This window comes from Thermobia domestica, chromosome 1, assembly GCF_964235325.1.
Source record: "Thermobia domestica chromosome 1, izTheDome1.hap1.1, whole genome shotgun sequence".
NCBI lineage: Eukaryota > Metazoa > Arthropoda > Insecta > Zygentoma > Lepismatidae > Thermobia > Thermobia domestica.
This window is the reverse complement of record NC_137454.1, coordinates 72,009,211-72,034,428: the sequence shown is the minus strand read 5'-3', so window position 1 is coordinate 72,034,428 and position 25,218 is coordinate 72,009,211. Positions and strand designations below refer to the sequence as shown.

Sequence of the window (25,218 nt, the reverse complement as noted above, 5' to 3'; positions counted from 1 at the left end):
AACTAAAATATGATTTGGGTATGATTAACTTATATAACCCCAATGCATCGGGTGAGAAAAATAAATGTTGCAACTACGGAAAAGTAGATCAGTGCATGCGTAGTCTGTAAAAATGAAAATATATGAAATACGAAATACGAAATGTTGTGACGCACGCTAAACCGTAGGTAAAAGATAGTCTCTGCAGTAGATTAATTAGTCACATGTGATTAACTTCGTCAAATACTACGTCCTGAACAGAGACTCTGAATACACTTTTACTATCCATCCGTTAGTCAAACCCGTACTATGGCGTTAATCAGACGTCAAAACGTCTATGTATTAGTCCCTTCATGACTATTTTACAGAGTTAATATACAATTTATATTCAAGCTGAATTTAGACTCTAATTTAAAAGAAACTTAGAGATCACTCCCAATAAAATTCCTGCGGATACGTGCCTGAACGGAAATTACCATATTTGTCAACCTATATTATTTACATTTAACTCCATAAAATAGTTTTCCAAAAGTGTACATATATTTGAGAAAAAAGTAATAACATTTGTTTTCAAGAAATGTGCCACTTAAAGTAAAATTATATGCTGAGAAGTGCATTGATAACAGGTTAGAAACCATGTTTAAGAATTGCCCTTAGATCAGTCTTGGGAAGTAACGTAACGCAAGTAACGCGTTACTTTTTAAGTAACGTTTCCTAGTAACGCGTTACATTTTTTCCAAAGTAACTGTAACGGTAACGCGTTACAAATTTTTAAGTAACGTACCTAGTTTGCGTTACTTTTTTCGCGTTACATTTTGGGTGAGTAACTACAATATATGTATATTTTTCGGAAACAAATGTTTGTTTTATGTAAATGAATTTCTCAGAATGGAGCATGAACTACGTATGACAGTGACCGACACACAAAGAAACAGATAAGATCATAGTGCCACTTGCTGTTTTTGGAAGATGAGGACATCCTCAGGGAAATCACGTGTACTGATTGCAGATTTTGACAGTTCCAAATCAATACATTCAGTGATTGAACTACGAGTGCAATGGTACCGGTAATCTATTTTACTTTGATCGGTATTGTTTTTACAAAGATGGAGAACGAATATATTTTATCGTTTGAACATTTGAAAGAATATTTTTTCTTAAAAGCTGAAGATGATGGTGGACAGAATTTTAAAGTAAAGTGGTACCCCGGCGGGAAATATTTATCAACAACTAGGATGCCATAATTAACGATATGCAGTAAAGGGTTAATATGAATAAACTGTGTTCTGATGAGTAGGCCTATTTTATTGGTGTAATGTTGGTATGTAATATTAGAGTTCCTTTAGATCAGTGTGCGTATTCTAAAGTCCCGTTGATTATAGAGTATGGGACAACTAGCTTTAAAAAGCATGTATCGATTTTAGAGTTTCTAGCAAGTTTTGATTCACCCCCAGTTCATGTGTTCTCATTTTATTAGTTGTAGTGTAATGTTTCTCTATATTCTGTATTTTTAATTTTACATAAAAACATTATTATTATTATATAATTAGTTTAGCAGAATAATAATAAGCAACCATTTTTTCTAACGCATAGGAATGGGCACGAGTCAAGCTAATACTCGACTCAAATTCAAATCGAGTTGCGAGTCGAGTCAAAGGTAATATTCTCGAGTCGAGTTCCGAGCCGATTCATTGTTTTTGGAGTCAAGTTTCTAGTCGAGTCAAGTCGAGTTTGTAAATAGCTCGCTCGTTTTAACTCGTTTTGAAATCATGGCCTGATTACACTGGAAAGCAAAAGCCATGAGAAATGTAAGCCAAGCAGTGTTATATGGAATACCTTTAGTGTTGCTTACGAAAGGGGATACTGCTCACATTTCGTCTCGTCTCAATAAAGAGACTACAAGAGATTTTTTATAACAAGCTCAGCTCGGCTCGGCTCAACTGACCCGATGGCTCGAGTCGGCTCCCTTGGGGTGAACCATCGACTCGAGCTGGCTTGGTTGGGATGAGCCATCTGCTCGGTTCGGCTCAACTGAGTCGAGGGCTCTAGCCGACTCGGTTGGGTGAACTGTTGGCTCGGCTCACTTTTCGGTTCGGGTCGATAGTGAATGAGCTGTGAGCCGAGTTGGTCGTTGACAATTCTAAACCCGGGCCGAGCAGTTTTGAAGATATTTGGCCAATGCCCTATAACTTTTAACAATGTTTGGCTCGAGCCCGAATGCTCAACCTAGACCATCAAACCAAACTTAGAGGCTCGTGAACAATGTCCTTGACTCCTAGACTTCACGACTACCGAGGTTAGCAATCAAGTAGTTTTTTTTTAGTATTCAAATACAAACCGCCTATCTTCCATGTTTATACACAGTGTTCTTACAATAATAATAATAATAATAATAATAATAATAATAATAATAATAATAATAATAATAATAATAATAATAATAATAATAATAATAATAAGTAGTAGTAGTAGTAGTAGTAGTAGTAGTAGTAGTAGTAATAGTATAATTGATAATAATTATATTACTTATGTAAGATACTTTAAGAGAGTTCTCGAAACTACACGTCGGATTTGGCTCGACTCGACTCGAAACTTGACCCCAATTCGAGTCGAGTTGGAGGAAATTTTTCGAGCCGAGTTCTCAGGTCGAGCTCAAAGATGTATGTTTCTAGTCGAATCGAGTTTAAAAGAAAACTCGCTCGAACTCGCTCATGTCCATCCCTACGAGTAACGAAGTATGGCATTTTAGTCAATGTTACATCATATGAAAATATTCATATAGCTGTCAAGTAAAAATTTGTCCTTGTATTTACATAAAGCGATTCAGAACGTGCAATAATAATAATAATAATAATAATAATAATAATAATAATAATAATAATAATAATAATAATAATAATAATAATAATAGTAGTAGTAGTAGTAATAGCGGTAGTAATAGTAATAGCGGTAGTAATAGTAGTACGGAAAATTGAAGTAGGGGAAAGTGGGGGAATACCACGCACTTAAGGTAAATTTTCCAATATCTCGCTACAAATCAAACAAATTAACATGAGAAAAATGTATGTTGTAACTTAATCATTCTAGTTTCATATTCGGTCGTTGGTAGTGCTCCTTGATTTTCATAGATTCTGTAAAAATAAAGTTTGTGGAAAACGGGAAACGCGTGGTATTCCCCACCACATCGGGTAATCACACGCATTACATCGGGTATTGGCACGCACTAATTCCTTAACGTGAAGCACCAGAATCTCTTTCCATAAATTAGGTCGTTTGTTGACTGTACGTTTAGGTCCACTTCTTGTTTGTTTCCTCACGTTGTCTTCACGTTTTTCACCAAAATCGAATTTTCGAGTTTTCTTCTCAGCTTTGCTTTCTTGGTGCTTTCTTCGCTTAGTGCTCTTTCTGAATTCAGCTTCTTCCAATATTTGTTTGGTTGAAGTAGAAGTTAAGATTTCTGAACGCTTTTTGGTATTTCGAGGAATTGACTTGGCAGACCTGGAGATAGGAGAAATCTGTGAGACTTTCACAGTTTCATTTTGTAAAGAAAACGGTTGGACAAGCAATGGTAACTGCTGTGATGATGTAAAATACCCTTTCACCATTTCTTCATTGAATTCGTCGACCCTGTTAATCCTAATTGCTTCAGATTTCCTTAACCTTATCGTGGAATTTTTCTTTAAAAGCAATTCCAACCAATAATTTCCAGCAAGTCGACCTTCTTTATCCAAATTGTGTTTGGTATTATTAGCTTCTGCGTATTCATAAGCTATTCTGCGTAGTTCAATTGGAGACATTCCGTAAAACAACTTGGCTAAATGTAAAGCTTGACCAGCATGTTCCGCTTTTTGTGTAGAGCTCAATACAGCTTTTCTTCCCATTTTCTTAGAACAGACAGTCCCAGCTTTCACTTTTGTTCTTAATGTAGCCTCATGTATCCCAAAATCATTTGCTACCTCTCTAATTTTTCTTCCGACATTTATTGTTCCTATGGCGTTCGGTAGTTGTTCTAATGTCCATTTGCACTTCTCTGTTTGCCTAATATAGTGTCATGGCATCTGCAATATACATAAAAAAAGGAAAAGAAACGCAGCAGAAACTTTTTTTGATAACTGCTTCGTGAAGGGGCAATACCACGCACAATGGACGACATGCGTGCAATTACCCCATTCCAAGCCGAGAAAGAAAAATTGAACCTTCAGTAGTTTCACGTCGTTTCATATAAAAAGATTTAGCATGAACTTACTGCGAACACACTATGCTAAAACATTGTATACACATTATAAAAATCAACTAAGTATTTCAATACATACCTCTAAATCTGCAGATGAAGTAAATTAGAAGAAATTACAGCAAAACAGCATTTCGCCATGCCATGAACCACTCCTAGCAGCAACTGGCGCCTCGCTCATGCAATATGTCCTTCATAGTCTAAACTAGATAGTAGCACTAATCTGAATCAGTTTCGAAGCATTAGAACTGAGAAAATAGGGTGCGTGGTATTCCCTCGTTGCGTGGTATTCCCCCACTTTCCCCTAATACGATTTTTTTCTTATATTCAAAGTTTCGGACCTAAAAGTAACGCGTTACTTTCGAAGTAAAGTAACAGTTACTTTTTGGGGGCAAGTAACGCATTACATTTTAGGAGAAAGTAAAGTAACTTGTAACGCGTTACATTTTTACAAATAACTTACCCAACACTGCTTTAGATGGACTGCATTTCTGAGATATATCTAATAAAAATCTATAGTTAGATTAAATCTAATAAATATGTTCCGTCATAAAAATTTTAATAAATATTTCCCGTCATAGAAATTTTAAAATATTAGGGCCAATCATAAAATTTCACCATATCTCATTGATTACTAATGGTCTATTCTAAAATGCCCTCATATCTCTCTGATTAGTGTTGCCAACAAGTTGTTACAAAAAGTCCCTAAATAGGAGATGAAATGACTCCAATTTTGGGTGAAAAGTCGCTAAAAATATTTTTCGTGGAATTTTGCGTTTTATATATATATATATATATATATATATATATATATATATATATATATATATATATATATATATATATAAGATATGTGATCAATTCAAGCTATAGTACTATCTACAAGAACGTATATGAAAGACTCATATATGACTAACAATAATTTCACTTTTAAATATTTTCAACTTTATGATCAATTTTGCTTCAACGAAATCAAAAATGAGTTTTGAAAAAGGAAAAAAAAAAATAAAGTTCTAGAAAAAAATCTTACTTCACTTTTACTCACGCTTCTACAGATAATCAGTTTGCTATCGGTAATGTATTATTTGTGCCTCTAAACGGAAGCTCTGTAAACTAAAGGTCATTAAAAGCTGGAGTTGGTCCCCGGTAGAAGGTAAGAGATAACAAGACTCAAAGTGGGAATATAGAGATAAATATTGTGTATTTTCCCAGATAAATATTGTGTACTTTCCCAGCTCGTCAACACTTGCCCTGATTCAAATAAGCAAAAGGAAAAAGACATATATATCTGAACTGATTCGAGCTAATAGTACTTATTTTAGGACAAATTGCTTGCAGAACAAAAGTCGCTAGATTTGTAAGTAAGTCGCCAAATCGTCATTCCCAAATCACCAAAAAAGTCGCTAATCGGAAAAATTAATTTTTGTCGCTATCCTGGATGGCGAATCCACTAGATTTAGCGACTTTTCCCCCAAATTGGCAACACTGCTCTGATTACTGAAGACTTGTCCTATAAAGTCCTGATATTCTCGTTACCTTTTAATCAAGAGGTCCCGGGTTTCCGGTCTGGGCACAGGAAATATTTTGCAGTCTTCTTAACAGCGTTCTTTTTTGTACCATTCAAGTTTAATTTTATAATGTAGCGGAAAACAGCGGAATTTCAGTAAGGGCAGCGGAACGTGGCGGAAGTTTGACGGCACAGTAGGGACTTTTCGAGCTGGAGACCTGGCACCACTGGATCTGGAATATTGGTGAAGTTTGCTTTTTTTTAAATATGATCTTTGTCAACTTCACAAGGTTTAATATATTTGTTCTTTGTTAGAGAAGTAAATTATTATAAATCGGTTATTATTACAAGTAAGAAGATTGTGGATCGTTATTTATCATATTATCGGTTAAGATATATTTATTAGGTATTTTAAACTTGATTGACAGTATTTTTACCTTGTTGGATCTTCAGTAGGGATTGAGTATAGCCCGCACCTCCCAGTGATTTTTAACGAATCATAGTGATTCTAATGATCCATATTAATTGATAATGAATCGGAATCACATGTTATACAGATTTAGGATGTAATTCTTGTGGTAAGAAGGCTTTAGCATAAGTAGTAATAGCGGTAGTTGTAGCAACAGTAGCAGTGGTAGTAGTAGTAGTAGTAGTGGTAGTTAGTAGCAATACGAGTACTAGTAGGAACGGGTTAAAAGCCCCGCAGGGGTTGGTTGGGTTCTGTTCTCGATATAAGTAGTGTAGTAGTCGGAGTAATAATAATAATGATAGTAGTAGTCGTAGTGACTTCCAGTTCCGGTGACAAAGAACTGGGGGGAGCGGGCTATACACAAGCCCTGAGTAGCCTCGGTACTATTGCATGAAGCACGTTCTCGTTACAAGAATACGCTAGTCGCAATTATAGGATACATTAAAATGACTATCTTAGTGTGAAACATGATGCTACGAGGGTAAGTCTACTTTGGCCATTTCATTCATTCTTTTCGATTTAGTGATTTGATCTTTCGGTTTCGGTTTTGAGAACTTACCTGTTAGTCTATATATATGTTAGTAGTTAGGTTGTTCCTTTCTTACCAAAGTTTAGTATTTAATTCACATAGTATTGCCAAGTGAGCATTAGGGAGTGAAGGCGGGTTACAGCCCTGTAGGACACGTTGTTTTCTTTGTTACGATTCGGTTCATTGAACAATTCATTGAAATGGCCAAAGTAAAGACTTGCCTTCGTGAATAATAAATAAATAAATAGAGCGTTTCTTTCCATTTAGCAATAGAACGAATGAAATGTTATAGATTCCCGGAATTTTGTTATATTTATAGTACTAATTTGCCTACAGTTTCGACTCGCAGTAGATAATAAATACGAATATGGTTTAAGTTAGGTGTAGTTTCAAGACCACTGGAAATTAATTAATTAAAAATTAAAAGGGGTTAACTTTACAACGCCCGCTCCAGCAGGTATACTCACTAAGAAACGAGAAATTACACACTAACAGTTTTATGAAAATGTATCAAAACTTACTTAACCCTTAACGAGTTTTCGTAACCATTTGGCTACACGTTTTTTGATTTTGCCTATTGCGTTGAAGAGTGTGATATTCCGGTATTGTTGGTTGTAGTTATTTGTGTACATACTGTCTGCGATGGGAGACCAGCTATTGTCCCCTTGTGACAACTCTGGTGAATTTTATGAGAGAAGTAATGTGTGGATATGTTGCTGTTTTGCAAGCAGCACTGGAAGGAGACAGAAAATCTTAAATACTGAATTTAAGCATTCTATAAATTTATTTTTCTTGATAAGTTCTTGTTTGTAAGTCATTGCCCAACAATGTGGAAGTATAAAAACGGCATAATGTCAACAATTGATTACTATTTACGATAAAAATATACTACGTAACCATTCGGTTACATTGTTCTATAATGGATCAAACGTATACTTTGTACAGGAAAAAATACAATATATTGGAATAGCTTATAATATGTATTATTTGATATTTTTATAGAAAATCTAACGTGAAAAAGAAACATAGTATTCTGTTTATTAGTGAAATTTTAAATTTCATACAGAGGCTCAGTATGGGATATATATATATATATATATATGTGTGTGTATGTGTGTGTGTGTGTGTGTGTAAAAACTAAATACATTTTACTGTGAAATCTCATATCTGGTGCAAAGAAGAAATATTGTGATAGGCTATTTACATTTTTGCAGCCAACTGTGTTTCGTCCAAAATGGATGAAGAAGTTACCTTCGTTGATATATTCTATGGAAGGAAACTTAGAATAAGGCCAACAGTAGTGATCCCTTTCTCTTCTAATTTATCGGATTTCGGTTCCTCGGTTTCAGAACCTGACTTACATGCAGTGATTCAGATCCAGATTTTATACCTGAGGTATAGTACAGACTGAAGCATAAATCGGTTAAGACTGCCGTAGCTCAGGAACGGCTTGGCGTTCACATTCGGTTCGTGGTATATGTTGTTCGGGTGGGAAATGCACCATATTGTTTGACACGGTTGCCCTGGTGGCTATCTTGGAACCCGCAATCTAGGATCCAACTTTGGATTTTTAAAATGGAAGGGGTCATGTGGGGTATAATTTGACACGACATCAATTTCAGGGAAACTATGATGCAGTCCATTTTCACCTACCGTTATTGGTTCAGAAGTTATTTCATCACAAAGGGTGAACATTTGGCATTACAACATTTGCTCTATGTGCTACCCTTCTTGAGCAAGACAAACTGCAATGCGTTTCTGCCAATCCGCATGGACTTTCAACAGCATATCCGGGTCGACGGTTTCACAACATTGCAAAATTTGCTGCATCAGATGGTGGATATCATGGATGGGTTCTTTATAAATTAAGTTCTTCAAATGACCCCAGACGAAGAACTCTAGTGGCAAAGATCTGGGGATCGTGGTGGTCACTCTATCGGTCTCCGTTGCCCTATCCAATGTCCCGGAAATGATCTATCGAGCCAATTGTGTGAACATAACATATAGTGAGGTGGAGCTCCGTTTTGCTGAATAAAGATGGAAAATCACCGTCCTCATTCAAGAGAGAGGAGTCATAGTTTTCAGTCGTGTACTTCGATAATTTTTTATACGTGTGTAATTAATACAATATTTGAATGATATAATGAAAATCTTAACTTTTGGAACAATGAGACAAAATCGTTTAGGATGATGTCCTGTAGCAGAAGATAAGATTTTTTCAAAGAAAGAAAGATGAAATTATGATTGTTATTGTGGTAACGATATTATTGTTAAGTGGGTAACGATCGGTAGGACGGTAGCAGGAATTCAACCATTAGAGTATGTAAAGTACTATGACAAAGCGGAAAAAAAGTTTAGTGCGTGTTCCATGTTCTGATATCATCAGACGTTACAGCAAACACATGGGTAGTGTACACAAGTAAAACGTACTCATGGAACTCATGGAACTTACCAATGAAATCCAAACGATGGTGTCTTAGAATTTTTGGGTACATGCTAGATTTAGCTGTTATAAACAGCTGGTTACTTTACAAAAGAGAACGTAACGTACTTGGGAAATCATCCAAACATCTTAAAGTGTTTCGGGCTGATACTGTATCTGCATTAGTATCATGCGGAAAGCCTAAACGAGGGAGGCCATCTTTAGAAAGCTTGGGTGAACGTCAAGTGAAAATATGTCGACCTGTTGCTATGCGACCACGTGATAATACAGGGAAAGATTTTGTTGCTCACTGACCAGCCAACAAATCTAAGGGAAGATGTCGGTATGGTAAATCTGGAGTAACAAGAATAGTATGAATAAAGTGTAACACCAGACTATGTCTGACTTACTGAAGAATTGCTTTATCCAGTTCCATCTGTAAATATGTGTATCACGATAAGGAATGTTTTTGTCACTTGGTAATTGATATTCGTTGTAGACCCCTAAGTCATTGTTACATTACGTTGATGTATTCAAATTTAAAAATATAATAAGTGAAATGAAAAAGAATATTCGATAAAACTACGCATATATTTGAATATTATATTTTGTTCAATCAGTATTTTCAGCGAAATGTAAGTATTATTTTTTGTATGTGGACTTATAGCTAGTATCTTACGTTTTCTTATACAGTTAATATTCCAGATTTAGATATTAAATCCTATAAATCCTAGTAAACAATTCCTACCATGTTTCATTTATTTCTCCTTTCTTATCAGACTACTATTCTTTATTGAACTATGATACCATATGGTTAGAACTACTCAGAAAACACTTTACCGAAAACTGCAAAGTAATCCATTGGACACAACTCAGTTCTCGAAAACTATTGGCGGGAAAATTTAGAAAACTACTTTCAAATGATATACATACCAAATAGACAACATACTGCAAGTATCATAATTTTTTGATAATTTTAAAAGGTAGTGAACAGTTAAGGGTTAACCTTAAGCTAACCCGTTCCTAACCTTTCCCTACTTATTTATATCTTACTCTACTCTACCCTACCCTACCCTACTCTACTATACTTTTTAAAAGGGCCATACTTATCGACGCGCAGCTGGATCGTGTCTTGAATAGTTTACCCATTAGAAGTTAATAAATCTTCCTTAGATGCTAGTTAGGAATTGTCCGCCATAAAAATGTTAATTTTTCTGTTGAAATGAGTAAGTGCATGCGAAAGAGGATTGTCTAGAATATTAATTTCTGCTGGCGGAGCATTTCTGTAAACTGTAGGAAACCTACAGAGCTTCGTCGTGGCTGTGAGCTTAACATACGCACCAAGGGCGTTGGAGGCGTGGGTTCGATTCCCGATGGAAACATATTATTTGGATCCCATTTTCCGCTGCAGGTCCGCGTCTCTAATAGCCTCACTGCTGAAAGGGACGCTAAATTCAAAATTAAATGAAATCAAGGTATATTTATAGGTTTAGCGTTACTATTGTCAAACCATTTTAAGGTATATAGGAAGGTTAAAATGAATAAGTGCAATATCAAGTATCTGTTGCACTATCCTCGCTTATAACCATACCCTCCCTGTGGACGCACCCCTGCTTCGCTCCTGCCCTTACTCGGTTAGATGGCATTCTTGCTTTTAGTGAACACGTACAACATGTTGTCTATATATTTTTGTGATATCTAATGTTTATTGCATACCTTCCATCGCTAACGTGCCTGCAGGTCCTGCGCAGGATGCCCATCTGCACTTCTCTTTGGGTCACATGGCATTCTCGCCTTTAATAGCTAGCTAACAAAAGTTATTTCCAATTGTTTTAATGGAATACATTCCAACACGTCTTTTTGCGTGTAAGAGGAAAATCGTCGTAAAGCAATCAACTACTATGGTCTAAGAAACCATTTCTAAGGCACTACATCCAATGTTGTGATGAAGTGTTGGGCATGTACTACAGTAATAACAGCCTAGCATGCCTTGGGGAATCATTTAAAGGAAGAAAAGTCGAAACATTTTTTTCTTTCTTTTTTTAATTTGATGGGTTATTCTTATTGAAGAATGAGTAAGAGGTAATAACTAAAACAATTAATTTTTTGTTTCTATTTGTAGTATTTTTGTAGAAATTTTGATTCACGACACACACACTTTCTTCTAGTTTCGAACATACAAATTTGCGTCTCAGAGTGGACTTCCATGCTTCCTTTTAGAACGGAGCACTTCTTAGGATTTTACTATTAATATTTGTAGGTAGTTCATATATATAGTTGAACAGTGTTGCAATATTTGCACATTGGTACTGTCTTCGGTTCTCAATTAAACTTAGTAGTAAAATATGGTATTATTGAATACCAAAATTAAATCTTGAAGTGTTTATTGAATTATCAAGTGTTTCGCATTTTGGTTAACATTTATAAAATGTGTATGCAAACATGCTAATGGTGGATTGTAGCAATTGAATACTTATTTTCCTTATGCTAATTAGTATTAACTAATTAAATTATTGGATTTCGGATTTAGATATCAGCGTACATGTAGTGAAACTAAGATAAGACTTTCGTGAAGACCTTGCAGCAAAACTCAGAAATCTCAAATCACACCACTATGTGTCCAGAGTACAAGCTAGTTTTCTTGCTGACAAAGAAAATGGTCATTCATACTACGAATGCATTGTTTTAGCCGGTTTTTTTTTTTTTTTTTTTTTTTTTTTTTTTTTTGGAAAACTTTTCTTTCGTCATTCAAGACGAGATTCAAAGTTCTTATTCGGTGAACAGTCAACGCTTCACCCATTTGTTTACTATTATAAGATAAGTGATAGAAATTATGTAAAAGCTAGAAAAGATCTGTGTATTATCAATGATTATTTACAGCATACTTCCACAGCTACACACACCTTCTAACGTCATCTGATTGAATATATTAAGGCACATGTCCCGTCATTGACCCATATATACTTCACGGACGGAGCTGTTAGTCACTATAAGAATAGGAAAAACATCAATTTGTGTGATCACAGAGACCATTTTGGTCTTGAAGCAGAGTGGCACTGTTTTGCGTCCTGTTATGGGAAAAATGCTTGTGATGAGGTAGGAGGGACAACAAAGAAGAAAGTAACCTAAGGAGCAATGATCACATTTTGTCCGCAGAGAACATATATGATAATTGTATGAAAAACATTCCTGGTATACAGTACAGTACATTATTGTCTTTTTCTATCTGAGTGTTTTTCCTGTTAAGATATGTTCCTCCAGTTCCAATTTACCACATAAGTAAATCCATGTAAAATGGTTCAAGAAAGGAATAAATCGTTACTTGACAATTTTTAAAAAGACCTGATTTTTGATGTGCAGTTACCTTACCATGTTGTTAGTTCCAAACAACTATTATTTTAATTTTAGTGACCTCAGGTTTCGTTTGGCAGTCATACTTGTTTTCGGAAGATGCGCATTTGGTGGTGTTAAAAGGGGTTACCGAACCGGAATATCTCAGCCTCTAATTGTTCAATCGATGTGGAATAAAAACCAAAATGATCAGTAAATTGTAAATTACAAGATCATGTACTAGCTATTATCGTCCGTGAAGTATAGCAGGGTAAAAGATTACTTATCGGCAATCCATGTTTTTAGTTCTATTGTGATACCGCGTTGACTGCGGTGATCAAAGATTCGTAATCATAACCCTACTGCGAGTGTTAACGTTATGTTATTCTTATCAAAAGGTTGTATCAGATGCTGGTTAAATTCTGCAATGAAATGTCCCGCATTAGCTCTACGGTTGTTTTTCAAAATCTTCAATGTTTGGTAGTCTCCGTTGATGAGCGCACAGTTTCTGTCCATTCTTTCCACGTTTCTGATATTAGTCCTCCACCCGCTGCTTTATTGGCTAACGTTCGTGCCTTTGAATCACGTGGTCTCGGGTTCCATTTTCTGTGGGAGAGAATTAAAATTGAGATGCATTATGGTGGTTTGGGTTCTGCTCTAAACTGTTGGTCCAATCTCGTACAGCCTTGGTGCTGATAGGGAACGTTAAAATTTAATAAATAAAAAAATAAATTTTCTGATGTCATGCCACCAATTGTGTATGAATTTCTTCTGGCATACTGTTGCTGTAGATATATTCCAATTCACTCTAATATGCAATCATGCCAATTGCTTTCACATCCATAATTTGCCTTCTTCGAAAATAGCATTCAATTTTGCACTACAAACGTTTAATATATTAGATATATAATTCTGTATTGTACTGGGTCGCGTTCTACTCTTACCCAAGGAAGGAGTAGCACAAGACATCCACATTACGGGAATGTTCCGTGTTACTTGCTCACAAATGTTACATTTTTTCGTGGTTGTATCCTTATGCAACACCAGGGTTATGTAACACAAAACCTACTATTATCGTGGGCTCCGTACAATCGGCAGTTGGGACAAGTGAGGGTTGACTGCAATCCAGTTGGCGAGTGATAGATCATGCAAGATCAACTTTCAAAAAACAGGCCATTCGTTACCATGTTATTTCACCTCAAGAGTGATTATAGAACCTCGTCACCGATTGTAATAAAGATTACGTGTTAGAGTACATGAGTGTTTCCATTATTTTGAAAAATGTCTGTTGACTTTATATTACAGTGCATATCGTAATCTTACCAACAGCAAACAGTTCATAGAAGGTAGGAACAGAAATAAATAATGATTTTCTTTTTTTTTTCTTTTTCAGATATCTACATATCAATTTAAGTTTCGAAAGCGCACTTTGGACGTTTACGATGGCTGTTAAATTTGTATCGGGGAAATGTGTGTCTGATTTTGATAACAATCTGCTCATTAATGAGAATGAACTTGGATGCAAAATTGAGGTGACTTCCAATGTTATACAGAGTTTAAAACTAGAAACTGCCTATTTTGACAGAGGCATGAACGCATTCATTAAGCGGGACCCTTTGTCATCTGATAATTCAAAATACTTGGAGAAAATAAATAATGTTAATATAAAAGCTTTTTCATCACCTGAAAGTAACCTGAAAATAAAACCGAAATATGACCAAAGTATTGAATCTTTTAATATTATGGAGGAATCTTCCTCACCGAATTTAGAATTTGATCAAGTTAGCAATGCAAGCAGTGACGGTAAGTTTTAAAGCTGTATGAAAATAGTTTGCGTTATTAATTGAAACTGAGGTGGAGTTTTCTTAACTTCTGTGATTTGTATGTTGAAATCGACAGTTGGGGAAATAAACAACGGATTGATAATCCGGTTATTGTTCTGTACTCTGAGTTGAGGCCGAGTTTTCCAAGGAAGCATGGAGATGCGAAACTTCATTACAGTGGCGAAGGGAAATATTGCCAATGTAGACCTCGATAATCAATTTTACCCAACTGCCGTTGTAGATGGTTTGAATAGTAGTAATAGGTGGAAGTATATACGTGTAGAAGCTCTATTGTATATAATAATTTCACATAGTATAGTAGTTTTAGAAGTTATATATATATATATCATTAATAAAATAATAAACATACAAGCGTAGTAAAAACAAACACTGTATACTGATTCTTGTATTATATATAACAACTTTGGGAAGCGATATCAAATAAAAGTTCGTAGAAATTTTGCACTTCAATAATCACCTTTTAGAATAGTACCGTACCAAATAGTACAATAACTTTAAAATTTGTGTGTGTCCGTCCACTGATAAAGAGAACGTAAGCTACTGGCAGCGAGTGTGCAAAGTATGGAGTGCAGAATTTGAGGAAGTTAGTATTAAGTATCCAATATACAATACGGGATATTTACGGAAATCAAGTTGCTATTAATTCATTAATTTTGGGGGGTTTTATATCACAAATCTGCTCTTTCGGGTGACGTAAGCTAAATGAGTTTCCACCGACCTGAAAATCTTCAGAAATTCAGGAAATTTTTTAAGTACGTCTTCTTACTTCTCAGTTTTTTCCCTTATCCAACTATTTGCTGGGGAATTTTTTATCAAGTTAAAAAGTTTGTTTTCCAGAACTTCTCTATCTACAGACGCACTATATACACGTACATGCATTTGTTGAACTCTTTGGTGGTGAAAAATTAGTATTTTTTATTGTATATAACATATCTTAAGCGGGACTAGAACTCTTAACAGACCAGATCTTATAATCGCGAGGCTAATGCCTTAGACTGCTAAAAGATGTCAGCGCCCAAGCAATAGTACTCAGTGAGCTGAGGATGTCGACAGGCAAAATTTGGGAACTATCCGAAACAGAACATCATGAAGAGATTTGAATATCGCACTCTGAGGCACTTCATTAAGATAGGAAAAATACGGGTTCGTGGATGACCGGTCACACACTGTATGCTTGAAATGGTATGCTGCTCTGCCTTGGGCTTAACGTTGGAGTATTTCCTTACAGCAGAGCAAAATTGTAAGAAGTAAACAAAAGCAAACACTCCCTGAACATTTACGCCTACAGTGATTACAGGATAATTATTTTTACTGGCAAAAATATTTTTAACAATAAAGACGTTTCGAAGCACCGACCGACACACAAAGTTTCAGATACTGAAAATGTTTTGAGATTCTAAAGGGACCATCATCCCACGGTACTCATGCTACGAAGATACCACAGATTTCCATTTCATGAGAAAGATATCAGTAACTGTAATAAAGGATCTCAACATAATATTTTGCAGTCAGGACTGGAGATTCACACAGTACTTGGCACTAGGATTATGAAATGAACAATCCAACGTCAGCATTAATGGATGTTCCAACCTGGATTTCTCCTCTTGATTTGCGCTATTCTAGTCTGGATCCTCTGATTCACAGTTATATCTGAGCTACATGACAAGGACCACAAGAAAATACACTTAGTATCACATCTTTGAATCGCTTCCTGAGAAAGGCAGTTAGTATCCTCATGATACAGTGTGAAATGATATTGACAGTAGACCACGGAGTATTTAAATGCCTGTGCGAGTCAACCATTCTAAATAGTGACTTGCTTTTTTTAGTATGTCTGTATATCATGTACTATGGGGATATCAAAAGACCTGCGTATGATGTTAATTCGTTGCTGACTGTTGATTAATTTATGGTACTATTAGTTAAATAGGAAAACAGGGAAACATAAAACGTCTAAACAAAATATTTCAACTTGAGCGCGTCTCATCACTTTTTTCTCTGTTAGAATATTATTGTCTTTACTGTAATTAATTCTCCTTTGTCATAGTCGATTATTTCTTTAAGTGCAGTTTAAATTAAGAAATACCGTCATTCCTCTCCCTCCTTCATATTGACTTATCTGTGTAATGTTGGTTTGTAGGAGTTGTAATGTTTCTGCTGTGTAGTATCCATGCTGATGTCCTTTAAGATAATTGAACTTGCAGAAAGTATAATATGGAAATTTCATTCATGTGGTTAGGAAGTAAGCTCATTCTGAGGGAATCTACCAGTTACATGTTCGAAAACAATTTTTTTCTTCAAACTTAAAGCGTGTTCATTAGGTAGACGTAGATTCAAAATATTATGGGCATTCCCGTAGTTCATTCTTCTTTCTTACGATCGATTATTTCATACGTTTCAGTCCGGTCCAAAATGAAAAAGTTCTAGTTTTAAACCGTTACTGAATAAATTTTGTTACTTGTAGAAAGTAGAGTTACCATAGCTTATTAAAATTCATAAGAAATTCAAACTATTTTTATATGTGATTACAGTGATCAATTTCGTATAGATCACGTATAAAACTAAGTATTACCTCGATTATCTTGAGTAACGTACAAAAGATATGCCATCGTTCTCCATTAGCCTTAAGTTTTCTGAGTTCATATTTTTTTTTTAAATTTTTTCTATCAATTTTTTATTCCGAAGTTTATTTTGTTGTATTCGCTTTTTGATGTAGTGCACAATATGATATTCCAATTATTTACCTAATGTTTTGTTCCTAACCTTTCAGTTCTTCGTGCTACGATTGAGCTGTTTTAACGTGCTACGATTGAGCTGTTTAGTCTGAAGGAGATGAGTGATTAATGGACGTTCATGAGTTTCAAATATTTGCTGGCATGATAGTGTTGGAGGAAAGTTAAGAACTCGAAGGAGTTTATAATAGACGCAAGTCACACTTAGTGCATGATTCCTAGAGTTATTCGAAAGTGTAACTTGTTTTCAAACATGAAAGATAACACCACAAATAAATAAATAATACACCACTCATACTTGAAACCTGTAGCAAAGCTGAACTAAAATCCAAAATTTCTTGAATTCTATCATGATTAAGGAAATATATTGTATATTTCACTGTCATTAATTAATATAATTGAAGCCAATATTTGACGTATACTTAACAAATTCTTCCTCCGTACGAAAAGTTGAGGTTATTAAATTTTCTGCTTTTTAGAGGAATCCAGAATATTTGAGTATCTTCGCGAAGTTTCTAAATGTTTCGATTTCTTGCACTTTCTATGATGTTCGAACATCTTCGAGAGATTTCCAAATCATTCAGCGATGACCTCCGCTGTTACTAGATATGTACACAATAACACTGGAAAAAACATTTCTAGGAGTTTTGTATGTCCACTTGCACCTCGCAGGGTAAACGAAGTCATCATTGAAGTATCCGAGCCTATACTCAATAAGAAGAATTTCAGTACAGCATAATGCGACGAAATTGTGTTCTATAATAACTTTCAGTTCGTGAAGGAGAAATCATGCGGCAGTGAGTACTACTGCTAATTCCAGCACCAAAGTGAAACTGATACTTTTCGCGAAGTTAAAATCTGATTTCTGAATAGGATATTATTCAAAAGACGGTATTCATGAAACTGAATTGTATTTCTATACAAGTCTGTATCAGTTATATATATTAGGGTGTCCCCTTATATAAGATAATTTTGTGTTACGATTCGCACACTCGCGAACTATATTCTATGTAATCGTAAACATACATTAGTGAAATAGCAGCTCCCTATGACAACGTCAACCTGTACCGACTCGACGACAGTCATGAAATGACGTTTCCACATTATAATATAATTTAGAATGTCCATCCATGATGACGGATAAACCAAGAGAGACAGAGAAACGAAACTTTGCACGAATCAACTAAAAAAAAGGGATGACACCTGCCAGTGTATTGACGAACATTACCAGATTTGTCGTGAAGTCGGTACGGGTAAAGCGTTCCCGTAGGAAACTGCTATTTCACTAATGCGTGTTTCGGTCACAGAATAAATTTCGCGGATGTGCGTATCGTAACATGAAATAACCTTGTATAAGAGAGATCCTTATATATATATATATATATATATATATATATATATATATATAAATGTGTGTGTGTGTACGTAGAAAGCTAGGTATATCATGTATAAAATATGTATATATGTATATTAGCGAAGTAAAAGTTATATGATTGAAGAAAATTTTGTGTTGGAAGCTTGATGTTTAGGGTTGGAGGAGCGAAAATGACTTTTGTGGATCTGAATTTGTTATTCTAAGTAAATTCAATGCTATGAAGTATTACCAATGTGCTATTGTATTGCTGATTATATTAGTTTTTGCGTGCACGACATCCAATTTTGCGTCCACTTCAGTATAATTTCACAGAGATAAGGGTTATACATACAATACGGATATGTATTTAAATCACGTTCCGAATCTGTAATTTGGTGTTTGAAAATTTAGGTCTGGCTGAAGAAAGCATTGTTTCGGCGCCAAAACTTAACCAGAATTGTAGGCATTACTGTATCCTAAGTCATTGATTAATGATTATTTCACTAATTTAAATGTTACTTTTGATGGTCTGTTTCACGTTCGTAATATGCCTTTAGGTAATGACAGTCGAGTATGTATGATGGTCAACAACTGTTCTCTATTTACGCATAATTCCGAATGATACCTTGAAGCGTTGACGTTATTCTGACCTTTCCTAAAGGGTAATATGTACTTTTTCCTAGGCACGAATCAGAAAACATTACTTGCACAAATTTTAACCTTTCTAATGCAGAGTTTGAACATCATACACAAATTTTAATATCGATTTTTTTCCCATCGATATCAGTTTGGCGTGAAGTTATTGTATACAAGTAAACATACTGGAACTTGGTTTTGTGTCTATGAAACTAAGAATACTGCTCCACCTGCTAAAGCGTATTACATTTAATGGTTTAAGAGGAAGGTACTTCGGGTATATTAGAAATGGATGTAGAATAAAGTGATTACAAGGACGCTAGTTTTAGATAGTTAATTCCAAGAAAGAAGATTGTCAGTGATAATTGCGTTAAATTTGTAGTGCAGACTATGGATATTTAAGCATTTTTTTTAAGTTCTTGTTTTGAGTAAATCATTTCTGTTATATCTAACCCTCTTTTTGTTGGTTTGTTTTGTTTCAGAGAGTGTTATATGTTTAGGAGTGCTCAATAATGAACATGAAGAACATATAAGCAGAGCGTCGGAGAACATACCAGATATTACAAAATTGTCTACTGAAAGAGAAACAATGAATGGCGATAATTTTGAGACAGATGCAACAGCACGTTCTAGTTTTCATGAAAATAATTATTTATGCCAAACAATAAACGAGGTCCAAAATTTAGAAAACCAAGTGAAAGTACAAGAAACTAAGGAAAGCTATGGTGTAGATGATGTATATGAAATAGTTTGGCCTTCAGATAGTGATGAAGTTATAAACATCGCAATAGTTGATAAGAATGTACAAAATAATATAGATATTAAATCAAGTCTTGAAATTTTGCGGCAGCTAATTCCTAACCTACAGGACAACGAAAACTTATCTGAAATCGATATACTTCGTGAAGCAACATTGTATTGCTATGAACTAAAAGTTAGTGAGGCAACATTAATTAATATTAGTGAAAGTTTAAGAATTACTCAAAGAAAGCTTAAGCGGAAATTGGATCGCATATATACCAGTTTATACAAAACAAAAGTTTGAACTCAGAAAATAATGAACTTTGTCTTAAAACTAGCAATGGCAATTTGGTACGAATCACAAAAACTATGCCGAGATCTAAAAGAAGAAATGATAATAGTAGAAGACTAGTAGAAAAGAAGATACTCTCTAAACGCAAATTCAAAGAATTCCCTTTACCTAAAAGTTCCAAAAAATGTAGTGAAAATTATGTAACCCAGAAACTATCAAGGCAGTCTGAAAGTAAGTAAAACAAACGTTGGAGGTAATGTCAAGTAGGAGTAATAGTGTTTTATTAAATTTCGATGTAGGATGTTCTATCCGTTTGATTTGTAGTCGTATCTTCAGCACTATAACGAGTGAGTGGTGAATAATCCAGTATCTCCTTCCATCTACTTTTGTTGCTTTTGTTTTTCGACATTTTTATGCCAAATTTTCGGTATTCAGATATCCCGGGATGTTCCATAATTTGCCAAGTTTATTTCATTATTCTCCATTTTATTAATAAAATGATGTTCCTATTACACGAGATCACCAATAAGAGATATGGGTTCTTATCTTCCCAAATTAACTTGAAATGTATATTTTGTCTCTATATGTGTTAATCGTGCTTTATTTAACAAAGTACTTTCATTGTACTAATGTATTCACGACTTACGCATACAGTAATATATTAACCCTTCAACTATAAAAAGCACTTCATAGCTATGATGACGAATCAGGTGTTCATTAAATTCATATTGTCGATAGCATCTTCGTATGTTTTCTCACCGTATGTAAATTCATAAATGTAGAAAACGCCATTTGAGACTACTGAGACATTTCGATCCACCAGCGCCATTTAAGTTTCAGCTATATGTTTAATCTACATTTTTGAAGATTTATTACTCTTGAGATGTTCTCAACCCTTAATAAAGCATCCTTAATTTAAATTTCCGTTCTTCATCCTCCTCTGAACAAAGGAGCTGGTGTTTCGATCAATTTTGCCGGGTCAGTCTCGTTCTAAGGGAATTTCAAATCCCTTCCAGGCATTGGTATGTGGTGCTTCATTGCCCAGCTCTTCGGAACTGCAGCCACTACTCCTTCAGATTGTGAGTTGTGCTAAGTTATCATTCACTATTTAAAATCTGCTATTGAGCGCAGTACAAAGATAAGCCTCGGATGGGGACTGCTTTCCCTGGACGCCAACTTCGTTATGACCTGTTTCTGATTTTGAATTTGTAGTTTGAAAGGCACATGGACCCGGAACATGGGACGGAGGAGTGAAGCACATAAGCACCGAGCGGGATCCGATGAAGTAGTGTCCTAAATAATTGATGGGAGTCTTGGGAAGTGGATTGTCCGTGGATGTCTCCTTCCATCTTAACTGGATGTGCACCAATCCCGGCCTGTTGTGTACGTCTAGAGTTTGTGTGTCCTTGAAAATATATAGAAAAACACTATTAAAACATGAAAAAAGTAAAAAAAAAAAAAAAAAAAAAAGATGAGAGCACAAGAAGATAAAAAAGTGCACATTTTCTTCTTTTGTGGGCTGGTGGAATTCTTTGTCGTTGTTGTTCGATAGGTTGTTTCTTTTAGTTTCGATTTTTTTTCCGGGGCCATGTTTTTCTTTGGATGGGAATGTTTATTTTCCACTCGCATTTCCCTTCGACTCATCGGCCTCACGCTGCTCTTACGATTACGGCGTACGGATGAGATAGCCAAGGGGTGAAGCGTAAGTTCTCGCAAGCGTCACGCTGTAAATTGAAGCGTTCAGACATTTTTATCATGTATAAATGTATATTTATAGCAACTTTATATTGTTACTAGAAAAATCTTTAATGTCGGATCCGGCCTTATCCTGTCGCAAAATGTCCAAACAAAACGAAAATTAGCATATTCTTAAGTTTTCAAATAGTGTGGAAAACGCAAGTATTGTGATGCCTGTTGTCCAGTAGCGTGTAATTAAGGATAAAGATACTGATAGTGCTAATGCTGTAGCAAATGATCCGAGAGATATTAAAGGCTTGTCCCCTTTATTCATTAATGAAGTTATTACTTCTAACGCCGAATAGATTAAAATTGTCAAGAAATTACGCAATGGGACTTTATTGGTGGAAACGGTCGACGACGAGCTAACAGCGAAGCTACTTAAACTGACTACCATTGGACCAGTTAATGTCTTGGTAAAACCCCATTTTTTGCTTAAGGTCTCTCACGTTGTATTATGTTGGGACGTTCTAAATGCTACCGACGAGGAGATTAATTCGGAGCTGGCTGACCAACATGTTGATGTAACTTGCATCAAAAGTAAGAAGTCAGGTGAACTCATTACTATTCAGTCACAAATTATTACTTTCAGTTTGCCTACACTTCTGAACTACGGGAAAGCTGGTTATTATCGACTTTAGGTCCGTCCCTGTATGCCCAGCCATGCGCTGTTTCAAATGTCAAAACACTTCGGGCACTCCGTTTAGCTTTATATGAGAAAAAGTTAAAATTTTTCAGAAGAGCATAATTCGGATTTAAGATTGACATATGTACTAGAGCATGAAACTTTTATAAAACTGAGAAAACTCGTCACATAAAGATCTTAATTTGCATAAATTCAGATTTCATTTTTTTTTTCATATAGATTTCATTATTAGTGTTCTATTCAAAAAATCAAAGTTTTTATTTAAAAATGGAATATGATTTTAATGAGAAAATCGGTGTTTGTCCTCACTTGATGGTAAAGATCTCGGAAAATAATAAACACTGAACTCATTCTCGTCAGTGAAATGTCCGATAAAGCAATGTGCTAATCTCCATATAAAATAAGTTTCAAGTTTTCTACGAATATAACCGAACTTGAATAAACTTCTCTCTGAAGTCGCAGAATAACTTAAGATCAAGTGAAGTAAACGAATCTCACTAATATATTTGCCGTTTGTGAAGAGTGCTTCTTAGATCTTTCTCTTTAGAAAATTAAATTTCACTTTTTAGCACAACTCTGTTGTGTATGTGGATGGTATCTAATTTATAACGTGTAATTTAATTTCAGAAATTATTCAATCATATATGGTAAAATTTGTAAGATTTACTTGGCCCATTCTCTGATAGTTTTTCGAGAACTGGAATTGTTTAGAATTTTTCTTTCGTACGATATTTATTTTATTGCTTGTTTAGTCGTATTACTTGGAGAAAAAATATCAATCTCCCAGTTCCATCGAGGGCTATCGTTGTACTGTCATTGGCAGTTAGATCGAGTTTTTTAATCCGTGAAGACCAGAGCGCCTTTCTTAAGCTTCCCTTTCGCTCTTCGATATAACATTTTCTTTTTGTATCCGATGGGGCTTCTGAAATTTCTCATTTTAATATTGTGCATGGTTTACTAAATAATTGCGTTAAATTTGTAACATGGAGTATGAATATTTAAGTACACTTTTTTTTTTCAGTTGAGGTATTCATAAATCATTTCTATGACTAACGTAATATTTTGTTTCAGGTACTGCTACTTGTTTAGAAGTGCTAAATAATGAACATGGACAACACATAACCAGATCTTTAAAGAAAATATCTGGCAATTCAAAATTATCTATTGGAATACAAAAAATGTGTAATAACCACTTACAGACCACGAATTGTTTTACAGATAATGTGTGCGAAATAGTTTTGTCTTCGGATAGCGATGAAGGTATAGAAATCGAAACTGTTGATAGAATATTGGATTCGAAAACTTACGAAACTTAATTCCTAACCTAGAGCACAATGAAAGTATATCTGAAACTGATATACTTCGGGAGCAACATTATATTTTCAAGAACTAAAAGCTAGTGAGTCATCATTATGTAATATCAGTGAAAGATGAAGAATGACTCAAGCTGAGCTTAAGCACAAGCTGGAAAACTCAATACTTACATATTTGAACCAGTATGTAAGTGACCAAAACTCCAATTCACTAAATACTGAAATTTATCTTAAAAATATCAATGGCACCTCATTGCGAATTGCGTAAATAATAAAGATTGAAAAGAAGAATAATCAGCAATGGTAACAGAAGCCTGATTGTAAAGAGAAAAGATTCTGAAGGCATAAAAGTTTTTCATTTATTGTCTTAAACTTCCCAAACAGGTAGCTACAATTTTGCAACCCAACTATGAAATAAATCTTGAAATAATTGTAACAAAGACGTTGAAGATTGCTGTGATGCAGGTGACAAGGAGCTTCATTCTGAAAAAGAAAACACAACGACGTGAAAATATTTTGTAGTTTCTAGCGCAGACTTCACGTGTTAATTTTATGTGTTAAAAATGATGAGGAAACCTTTCCATGCTCCTGTGTTATCTGAAACTGCGAAACATAAATGCGATTTTCAGTTGTGATAAATATCTCATTGAAGAGATTGAACTGCTGACTAGGAAGGAAAAACAATTTAGTGATAAAGTTACCGTCATAGTAAAATATAAAATAATTGAACAGGATTCACGTAAGTGTAACCCCCTTTATTTTCGAATGACATTTTGAGTTCTATTCCTCAATTTTGAAAAGAACTATCCAACGCTAAATGTAGTTGAAAAAATATTTATGCCATATGTTTATACTTTTTCTAGATTTTTGTGGCATATATTTGGTATACTTTTCCTTAATAAAGAGTTTACAGAACATTATTAACGATGAACTGTAGAAGTACGTAGTGCGTTATATACATTAGTTTCGCTTTTTTCTTCTCTCTAACAAAAGCCTTCAGCATAACACTTTTCTTCTTAAGTTGTAACCTAAGGTAATCAGTGGCTACTTGCAAAAGAATGTATCTAGTTGGTCAAAACTACGCTTCCGTCTCGCCTGCAGAATACGCAATTACATTTAATTTACAGGAAGGGCAAATTGCACAAAAATCTGTGAAATAGTATTTATTTTGTTTAGTATACCAAAGAGTAGGTCTACGACGTTCAGGTTAAGATTGGCGGCATCAATGAAATATCTCTCAAATTATTCGCTTTCGCACTTTCTCGATTTCTTATTTGATACGTTAAGCTAAGCACTGAATTATATATCGTTAACAATTTAGATCGCCTTATTTAAAATTGCATTCAGTCCATTTGACGAAACGTTCATATCCAGTAATGTAGAGAAGGAGAGAGCATACAAGAGTATTTCGTTAATTAAAAAAATTAAGGCAATGAGAAGGAAGGTAGTCCCTTTA

At 34.9% G+C, this 25,218-nt stretch overlaps 1 protein-coding gene across 6 annotated transcripts; it reads left to right on the top strand.

Moving 5' to 3' along the window:
• The first annotated feature begins 5,922 nt into the window (after positions 1 to 5,922).
• Positions 5,923 to 24,754, top strand: LOC145686013 (uncharacterized). 6 transcript variants are annotated; one of them, XM_081758858.1, is made up of 4 exons: positions 5,923 to 6,007; positions 13,861 to 14,270; positions 19,516 to 20,297; positions 23,521 to 24,754. In XM_081758858.1, exons 1-3 carry the CDS (start codon positions 5,985 to 5,987, stop codon positions 20,076 to 20,078), a joined length of 996 nt encoding a protein of 331 aa, XP_081614984.1. In that variant the 5' UTR covers positions 5,923 to 5,984; the 3' UTR covers positions 20,079 to 20,297; positions 23,521 to 24,754. The 6 variants fall into 6 exon arrangements, with proteins under 6 accessions (XP_081614984.1, XP_081615026.1, XP_081615001.1 ...); XM_081758900.1 differs by having other exon boundaries at positions 5,937 to 5,961; XM_081758875.1 differs by having other exon boundaries at positions 5,937 to 6,067.
• Positions 24,755 to 25,218: the final 464 nt, after the last annotated feature.